Here is a 10,698-nt window from a genome sequence, read left to right on the forward strand (position 1 = left end):
GCTAATAGAGCATGGCATGGAGAGGAGGAAGCAGGCTGATGAAAAGCTCTTTATGCTGCTTAGTGCAATCCTCCGACACGTTTCCCAGGGCTAATCAAGCCGCACAGGGAGCATGAGCTAGCTAGGGGGAAACAAGGGTTTATCTGAGAGCAGGAAGACATGGCTAATCGCTGTAATGTGGTTAGTTGGACTGGTATTGTTCTGGACCACTGGCTGCAACCACACACAAACAGTTGTAGGGCATTCAGCAGCACTTCTTCTTGGCCAACACCATTTGCTCCACTTGCCTCCATTCTTATCTCTGTCTTTTTATGATTACGCCTGTATTAAGCGAGCAGCCATTTTATGGGGGAGATAATGTGATACTGGGTTTTGATGGGTGATACATGACATATTTGGATTGGTTTGAAGACAAATGACTATATTAAAGACAATATTGTGACTATAACAATTAAGGAAATAGCCAAACTGGACCTATAGATGACATTATTTACTCTAAATTCAACGCTATGGTGGACTTTCACAGTCCAAAGGCATCAATCTTGTTGTCTGGAACAGTCACACAGCACAAGTCAAATCAGGAAGCTTGCAGCATCTTTCTGGCACATTTCAATTTGTTCAAACAAAATCCTCACGACAGATAGTTTGAGAGCTGTTTATGTTTTTTTCTTTTCTCTTTCCTTCTCCTATGCTTATATTTGTCATGTCAGCAGTGTGGCTCAAGGCATGGCATTGTCGCTCTTTTGGTCCATAGGCCCACTACTGTGCTCCAGACTGAAATATCTCTCCATTTATTGGATGGATCGTCATGAAATTTGGTTCATGGTCCCCAGAGAATGAATCTTAGTGACTCTGACTCTTATTCTAGACTACCAACAGTTTTCACTTATCTTGGGGCAGCTACGACTCAGAAAATAGAGCAGTCGTCTGCCAATCGAAACATGGGTCGTTTGATCTCTGGCAGTCCACATGTCGAAGTGTCCTTGGGTAAGATAATAAACCCCAAATTGTTTAGTGCAAATGTGTGAGTGCGTGTGAATGTGTATCTGATGAGCAGGTGGCACTATGGTAGCCTCAGGGCCGTACACATGCTGCATCTTAAACCGCCTGGAAAATGCGGGGTGAGGAGCTCTGTGCAACTCGTGCCTATTCCGTGGCAACTTTCAAGAGTGCGGTGGCAGGCTGCGTCTGAGGTTGCTACTCGATGGATTGGCACAAAATGTATTAGACATATTTCCCAGAGGAAGTATCCTATTGACTTTGGTGATTCCCCGAATCTTCATGAAGTGCCACCAGCCAACTGACATTTATGGTTAAGATTAAAATGTCCCAACAACAACTATGATTACTATAAAATTTTGGACAGGCATTCATGTTCCCCACAGGATGAAATGCAATTACATTGGTAATCTTTTCACCATTCTCACAGTATCGTTTTCAGCCTCAGTAGGCAGCTGTTTTCAGTGATTAAGCTTGAGTGATAAAAACCCACTGTGCACTACCTGCCCAGCACCAACAGCAGACAATTAGTAACTAGCGGGTAAAAATCAACAGTAGTGAAGCAATTAGCAGCTAAAGAGATAAGTATTTTTTTCAGGTGTTAGTAGAGAACAAAAACAGAGCTAAAATAAAGTGATTATTACATTTATCACATGAACACAAACACAACTGTGGTTTGTGAGTCCGTCCCATTATAAAGGATATCTGAAGATGCCTCATGCAACCAACAACTGATTTATGTTCTCCTGTCAGCAGGGCCCAAGAATGGTGAAGTTGGTCCATCTGTCTAGCCAATACTTTGGTTAAAAGCAAATTTTGGTTATTCCCTGACAATTCTTCTACTCTCGCAATCAGGCCAAAATTTACCAATATGGTCCATGACAAGGTATCTCAAAGATCATTTACAGAGACTATAGTAACTGGAAATCAAGGAAAAATCAAACTGGACCTGCAGATGACAAAAACTTACATCCACATCCTCATTAAATGTGTTCTGGATATTCATGGTCGCAGAGGATGAGTCCTATTTTTTTTTAGAACTCCCTGACTGATCCTTTAGTTCCAGCAAGAAAACCAATATTTTCCCTTGTACACAAGAAATATCCAAAACTAAAAAAACTCCAAGAGTAGCCATGATTTAGCTCTGAATCTTTTGTTTGTCCTGTCCAACACTTTTATACTGTGTATGTAATGAACACTGCATCCTCTAGGGGCTGCCAACCACTTTTTCAACATGTAATCTTGTTAATACTTAGCCAATGTCAGCCCCATACACCCATAAACACATTTATCAGTTAAACCTGAGTGTGTATTTTGTCTGCACTGGCCTCTTGTCAGTTATCGGACAAGGTGGCAGCCATGCAGTGGAGTCGCACCCGGATCAAACAAACCCCACTCCCATGTAATTACTCAGCCTCCCCGTGTCCACTGCCTGCAGGTGGGATACTGACAGCAACACTCCTCCCCCACTGTCAGCCCTCTTACTGGGAGTAATGAGGCACGCCGCACACACATGCACTCACTAGGCACAAAGCCCATCCCAGTGTGTGTGTGTCTGCGTGTGTGTGTGTGAATGGGTGTTGCTGTAGCTATTTGTGTGAGTGAGAAATAAAAGAAGTAGCATAAAATAGCAGGGAGGTGGGTGCGAGATGAAATGCACTGTCACTCAGCTTTTGTAAGGGTGTTGAGATTCTGGACTACATGATTATAAATTCTTTTTTTACTTGTCAAGTAAGAAAAAGCAGGAATAAGAATTAATGTAAATGTTAATGGGGATTACAGGGACGATTACAGACAGCAGATGGCTGAGAGAAAGACAAAGACACAGCCATGAGTTCAGTGGAGTGGTGGTGTGTACATGTACCTGTGTGTGTGTTTATATACACACGCACACGTCTCTACTCCAACTGGGGTGGCCCGCCAGGCAGAATTGAACAGCTGGATGCAGCTTCTTCAGACCCACACAGAATAATAGCTGCAATTTGGCACTTGATGAATCCCAGGGAAAACAGAAATAATTTCACCCGCCTCCATTATGCCTTGATAGCACTCCTCCAGCTCCGTACGCACCGGCCAATCTGACACTCAAGTGTCTGTTCAAAACAACAAATGCCATTTAATCACATTCATATGTTTTCATTGAAATGGGTGCTCGAAATCAGCAGCGCTCAAAAAAGGAGAAATTTCATCAGATTTCATCCCCGGAAGCTGCACATGCAGCTACACACATCAAGTTCCATCAATACAGTCAGACATTTGAGGAAACAGGCTTGTTTGCTGCAATGAGATGATCGATCAGTAAATAATTGAGTTTTACAACAACTCACTATCTTTTTTTTTACAAGTTGTTTAATATTATCTAGCGTGGGAAGCTAGTCATTTATACATCCACGAGTCATGGGTTTTAATCAGAGTTAAGGACACTTCTTAAAGAGTAACCTGACTCTAAGGACAAATATTTTGCAACAGAACTGGTGGAGGAAGTACTCAAACATTTAGATGAAAGACGTACTAGAATAAAACAAGCGTGAATTCAGTGGCTGTGACCATGTACGCACATGCATCCAGATGTTCATGCATTTAAACACAACCAACCTTACAAACAGCTGTCACAAGTTGAATGATACCTCCCTACGACCACTGGTTCATGAGTAATGAAAGGAGACATGGCCAAATGCAGTGTGTGTATGTGTTGTCCTTTGGCTAAAGACCATACCAAGATGTCACTCAGTGGTGGACTCTTGTTTTGAAGCCTTGAGTTCAGCATATCAGCCACCGCTGCACAGTTATCATGAAGGGCGAAATTATCTGTAGTGACCAAAACCATTTTTTGTACCAGGCTATAAACATGTTTATTCCTACTTTAAAGTTGGCCATTTTAACATGGGTGTCTATGTGAACTGAGCCACCCTCAAGTGGCTGTTCAAAGAACTGCGGTTTTTGGCACTTCTGTGTTGGCTTTATTTTTCAACCCCAAAGGTTGCCACTTGATCATGACCAATCTTTCCACAAAATCCTCTGCAAGTCTATGAATCAGTTTGGAGGTTATGTGCCTATACTGCTCACCTTCTTTGTTCTGATCCCAGCTTCTTCCAATCTTGACACATCAATGTGATGACTACTAGCCAATCACAGCACACAGTAGGATCCATAATAATGCGTCATAGGAATGGGTGTAAATAGCCGAATAGCTGCAGTGTGACTATTCTCACCCTCGTGCATATAAATACCTTTAAACACTCCACACTCCGCTAATTTTGCCTGTCTGACATTTGGTGCTGTGTAAGTACACACAGTGGTACTGTAAGAGCTTCTTTTTCACCAAACTGAAGGTGAGACTGAACAAAACTGTACAATTGCAGTCCAGAAAACCAAAGCAGTAAACTAAGAGAAGCTCTAAGAGAAGTAATTCTCTTTGGGTTTGTCACTATGAGCAACCCCTTTCACATCACACAGTCAGTGGAGCCATTGTTTATTTAAGTATATCAATGAGTTCAACTTTAAATACACATAACTGGCATCTTTAATTAAAAAATATGAGCACTGGTATCGCTGCATCATCTTTAAAAAACTAAATCAGCCACTTCAGTTGGATCTTATTAAATTTATTGGTGTAAATGGCTGAATTACACACTTGACAACTTGATATGAAAAAGCTGCTGTATTTCATCCTCCACCCCCGCCTCCTTTTCACTGTTGATAGCCTCACGAGACCCCTCTCAGCTCAGAGGTTAAAGGTCACCTTGAGAGAGGCAGAGGGTGGTGGTGGTAGTGGCGGTGTGTTGGAGGGGAGGGGATTCTTTGGGGACATCGGAGGATGAACAAAGAGTAGGCCATGTGACTCGAGGTGAAGCCTGTTCTTTCTTTTGTGCACCACATGGACACGAGCATCTGTGGCAGAGGGTCTGAACAGAGCTGCACGCTTCATGAGGACAATACAGAGACACTGCGCTGTTGTTGTTGTTGTGTGTGTGTGTGTGTGTGTGTGTGTGTGTGTGTGTGTGTGGTTGAACAGGCCTAAATAGCCTCCATTCATTAGGTCTTTCTGAAGCTGACTGGGTCTTTACAGGGGAACTGCCCCACTAATTACCATCAGACGTTGCTCCAGCTTGTCCGGCTCGGCAGAGACTTTTGTTGTCCTGCACAGTACCAGGAAGTATCAAGCCCCGTAGTTTACACTGGTGTTGGTGATGGGTAGGGGATTGCGGTAAAAACAAAGATCAATAAGTGCACACTGTAAGTATATAGCACCAAAACTTGATTTTCAGGCCACTGTGATTTATAAGCCTTTATTTTTGCACATAGTCTGAATACCATAAATCCAAAACAGTGCAGCAAGAGAGGATTGGTCCAGAATGGGGCACTAATATGACGCATCCCTTTTGCTATTTTTACCGAACATAAATGTGAAGGACATAACTTTGATTTTGTAATTGCAGTGTTGGCTACTGGGATGCAAAGATGTGATGTGACAAAAACGATCAACCACCCACCTGCACTGCCACCTGCTGAGCGCAAGCCATGAGGGATGTTGCGCATAAATGGGCATTTAGTTCAAATTCATCTCAAAATTTTGCAGAGGATCAAAAAGCAGTATTCACCTTCTGTCTATCAGCTGTAAAAGCCTCCCTTCTTGACCACATACTTCCATGAAGTGCCTCTCCGCTGTGTCTATTTTTCTTATTTTGACTATTTATGTTGACCGAATGCATTTTTTGATGAAGTCAAAAAGTTCAAGCTTCACTGTGTAGAATTATCTATGTGCACTTTGTTTTCACATTCATGTGCTGAAGAGGGAAACTCTATGTGTCCACCTTAAATCTCCAAGGCATACACAGGTATGATGTTGAAACTTGAAGCTGTCAGTGCACATACGCTGAGAATGGACTTTTCAGTGTGGTAGTAGACGTTTGGTGTCCAACTCATTTATATATTCATAGATTCTTGATTTTTGAACAAAGATGTGGAAAACCCACCTCAGACAGGAAATGTTATTCAAAGCATACCGAAAGACAGGTTGCACTAAAACCTCTCCCTGGATTAGCCAGGATTTTCTGTTCAAGGTGCTAACCTACTAAGTTTCTTGAGGCCGTCAGGTAAATCTGTGGAAAAATCTATCTTTTGTCTCCTGAAATTTATCTGGAGATTACCTACTACAGTTGAAACAAATATCATTTATCCATTAACTACAAAATTAAACAAACACAGATGCTCACTTCAATTAGAGCCTCCAGTCCAGCTGATGGTGAAAAGAAACCCAAGCAGGGATGTCATTTCAGTTAATTTTGTTTTTGAAAGCCCGACACCCATTAACTGGTAACAAACAGATTAAATTGTAAAAAAAAAACAAAAAAAAAAAACATGACATTAAATATAAGAGGCTGTTCCTTTTAGTCAAGCGCTTCACTGACTCAACGAGCTTTCGTGTCGCATTTGAAAGTGCTATCCATTTAGAGGCGGTGAAATTTTAATGTTTTGTGATGTACATGTCTTGCCTTTTATCTTATTTTCTGTTGGCTTTGCTGACAGACAGACAGCTTGCTGCCTTAACATGCATAGTGGCCACCGCCCAAGCTCAAGTCTCCACTGGTTAGCTAACAACAGCCTTGACCGTTCTGCACGGCGCCACACCTGGGTTGGGTGGGAGCTAGCAGCAATGTTCATTTGGGAATTACCACTGGTAACACTGGCCTAGTGTCAGGATGGCTTTGCTGTGGAAACATGGTGGCCACCTTCCAGTCTCCCCCTGGGTAGCCCTGGTGGGTAAGCGGCTTAATTTAGAGGCACAAAACCCCTTTAGCATTGTTAACTTGGTTAGCACCACTGACTCTAGTGCTGACTCTACAAACGGTGCTATCAGAGCTAACAGTTAACAATGGTAGAGGGAGTTTTGCGGCTCAAAACCAGAGGGTGGGTACAGTATTTCCAAAGCAATGCTGTTGAGTCAGCACTGCATTACTAGTGGTAGCCAATCGCCAAATGAGCAGTGCCACTAACAAGCTCACATTGATCCACTACCAAATCCAGGTAGTGCGCAGTGTAGTAAACTGAAGAGTAGCAACATTAATCTGTAAAGCGAGAAGGTCAAAAAAAAAAAAAAGATGTTTGGCGGTTAACCAGTTAAGGGTTAACCCTTGACATCCCTAAACCAACAAGAACATCCTGGAAACTCTACTCAGACAGAAACAGGGATCTGTTCGCCCAACCTTCCATCTGTGGCTTCTGTAATCCAGTCACTAAGACAATACAAGCAAGTCCTCTGCCAACAAGACATCACACTCAGTGCCAGATTAAACATTGCTACAAAATTCCATACATATGCAGGTGGTGTAGGGGAGTAATGTGACACACATGACGCATCTGCTGTTTCATTTAGCATTCTTGGCTTGATTACGCATCAGCCTTGGTAGTAGTCCACAGGGGAGGATTAAATTGATTAAATACTAATATATCCATAGAGCATTTAGTGAAACTGTACTCTTTCCCCTGGCACTTCCGCACATATTGCTGGAAACAGCAGTCTCTTGAGAACCCAACCCCCGCATTACTCCTGTGGCTAATTTCAGCCACCTCTCCGTACCAGAGGTGTGGGTTTAGCCAATTCTACACTGCAAAAATATGTATCACAATCCCTTAAAAACAGCTCATTTTCCAAGACATCAACAGACGACTTCTTTGCTCCTGCCCCTCCCTCCCCTGACAAGAGGTGCTACAGTGGAGGAAAAAGCCTCATGCATTGTTGTATTAAGCACGTGGGGATTGGAACTCCGAGAGGACGACAGGATCTCACCTAAAATGTCACATCAAAGACAAGAACACACCAACATTCAAATCGCCATTCATCTCAGTATCAGTGTCCTGTCAGTGAGCCAAACGAGCATCAGGGAGCCAAGTGCCGACACACTTAAGCCAAGAGGAGACACACATAAACATGTCTATACCGTATCTAGGTTAACTTTGTCTGGCCAATCTGCTCTGGTTTCTCTACCCTTAATCTCCTCCCCTGCCTTAGCACGGTGGGAGGTACAGCACATAATACCATAGGATTTCCATTCCTATGCACAGGGTGTGAGCAATGAAGCTGGTAAACAACAATAGAGTCAGAAAAAGAAAACAAATATCATTTAAGGTGCAACAACAGAGAGCATGAGGAGAGTTGACCTTATTTGATTTAGGTTTTTTGGATTGAGGTGCCCAGTATTCTGTATCAAGATTTAAAATCAATTATTAATTTAGTTTTTTTAAACTGAATACCACCAGAGCTAACACGCTCCCTCCTAGCTCCCTGCAGACTAAAAGAAAGGGAAATGCCAACTGAATTGACAGTTGACATAACACGTGAAAAGAAAATACATTAATATTCCATTTTTAGTGTCCACTAGCACCAATTTTCACCACTCAAATTACTGCACAGATATAATCAATTGTACCAAAATTCACACCCCCTGGTAATTACAACTTTGGCCAAATAAGTACACAATTCCAAACACCATGAACATATTTGTTGATTTCTTGGCAGACATTCATTTCAATTGCAAACGGACTATAAAAGCATGAAGGTAATTACATCCTGCACATTCTGGATGTCACAGACAGATTAATAACAAGTATAGATTACATTTTAGACTCCACCCAAAGCCAGCATTGATCCCATACAGGCTGAGCTGCATTGTCAGGACTATACCCATTGATCAGTTCCTACTGGTGTGGGGAAGGGGAGGGATGCAGGATCCCAGTGAAGCCAGTACATTGATCCAGGAAAACAGAGAGAGATTAGACAGTAGTGTAAGAGAACATTGATCTCCAGCTGCATCCAAAGGGCACCCCTGTGTGTGTGTGTGTGTGTGTGTGTGTGTGTGTTTGTGGGGGGGGGGTCCATTCCCCCCTGCTCCTGCTCCCATCATTCCTCCTCCATCCTCCAACTATCCTTCTCCCACTTCTTCACTCTGCTCGCTGGACCATGCATCAGCATTGTGTCCTCCTGACCATGTGCTGCTCTCTCACAGTGAATGAGCCTCGACCGGTGAGAGGCACCACCCAAAACAGCGGCAGCGGGGAGCCTTTTATTGTACCGCACAGCTGCCTACACTGTAAAGCTACTCTACTCACAACACTCATCAACATCCACCTCTAGGTTACTTTTCCACAAATCAAACACCTGCATCCACACTCATATAGGCTACTGCTGGCTGTACTACGGAGTGTTTTCACCGCATCCTCTGAAGCATGCTTGCACGCCCCCCCCTCCCTCTCGCTCAGAAAAGCCCCACATGCAGCTACAGTGCACACACCATTTCTCATGAACTGCACATATGTCAAACTGTGATAAATGAGTCCAATAGCAGCGCGGGGCAGCCGAGGAGTCCCAGCTGCCTCAGTCCAGAACAGGGGAAGCGCAGCCAAGAGACAGCCAGCATAGCTGTGCTCATCTAACCTCCAGTCTGGGGGCAAAGAGACATTCACCTCAGGGACTGCAGTAAATATGTTACCACACTATACAGTAGCAAGATGGCTCCAATGCATCAACCTCTGCCACATGCATGTCTGCAAGAAAAGAGGCTCAGGGAAGAAACTTTTGCTTTAAATGAAGGTTCTCTTCGTTTGCAGGAAGGTTTGATAGAATCATAAAAAATAAACAATACAATATATGCAAATAAAGCTATGAAAAATCACAAAGAACAGTTTGAGCAAGTTCCCCATTCTGTCCTGCACCCTGCTATAGGCTACACAAGCATTTACATATTAATGTTTCATCAAGACTGCAAGCGTAGTAGTGGATGGGACATCCATACAGCAACTCAGCCTCTCCAAGAACCCAACCTCCGAACCCCAGGGGGAAGGTGGTGAAATAGTAGGGGGTGGACCGTACCTGTTTGCCAGATGTACAGGGGTTTAGTTTCCACTGTGGTTTGTGCATCCATCTCCCAGATGGAGAGAAAGAGCAGCGCTATCCTCCAGAGAGAGGGGAGCGGTGCCCCTCTCGAGACCCCCAGCGTCACCACAGCTCTGCCGGCCAGCTCCATGGCCACCGCACGGCAAGTACTGCAGTTCCCAATGCAGTCAAGAGGAAAAAAAAAACAAGCCTGGCCCGGGGTAGGGAGCTGGACCGAAGTGTGTGTGTGTTTTCTGCTTCTGCTTTGTCCACACCAGTGCGTCCAAGAAGAAGTAATCCCAGGCAAACGGGGCTGAGGTCTCCTCTCGTTCCCCTCGTCCTCTCTGTTTCTCTTTCTCTCTTGGATCCTTAATGAGCGAGAACGAGGTCTGGCAGTAATAAAACAGGGAACAATAGAGCCCTAAGCCCAGCCTGCTGCTGCTGCTGCTGTATGCCGGGTTGATGCAGCGCCTCCCTCTCTCTCCCTGCCTTTCTCTCTCTCTTACACACACAGACACATGCACACACGCCCACCCTCTCTACCCTACCTCCCTCCCTCCCTCTCTCACTCGTCTCTCATCCCTTTTCCAAAGGGCTCAGTGAAGCTGTTCTGCACTCCGATCGAAGTAGGCAGCTGGATGGGGCAGGTGGAGGTGTGTTTGTTGGTAAAGTGAACAACACATGTGGCTTGAAATAGACACAAACTACTTCCCAAAACATATCAGTTTTGTCATTAATTAACAATATGAAATAATTTTTCTTAAGTAATAAAACAGGGATTGCACCGTGTCAGTGGTGGAAATAGTATTCAGTTTCTTTACTTAAGA

General features: G+C 43.8%; 1 protein-coding gene across 1 annotated transcript in view; it reads right to left on the minus strand.

The window, feature by feature from the left end:
* The window catches only part of thsd7aa (thrombospondin, type I, domain containing 7Aa), a 167,345-nt gene extending 156,964 nt beyond the window's left edge, over window positions 1-10,381 (minus strand). The window contains exon 1 of the mRNA XM_050034131.1: window positions 9,869-10,381. Coding sequence (XP_049890088.1) covers window positions 9,869-10,022 — 154 coding nt within the window. The 5' untranslated portion in view covers window positions 10,023-10,381. The remainder of the gene's footprint in view (window positions 1-9,868) is intronic.
* Window positions 10,382-10,698: the final 317 nt, after the last annotated feature.

This window comes from Epinephelus moara, chromosome 22, assembly GCF_006386435.1.
Source record: "Epinephelus moara isolate mb chromosome 22, YSFRI_EMoa_1.0, whole genome shotgun sequence".
Lineage (NCBI taxonomy): Eukaryota > Metazoa > Chordata > Actinopteri > Perciformes > Serranidae > Epinephelus > Epinephelus moara.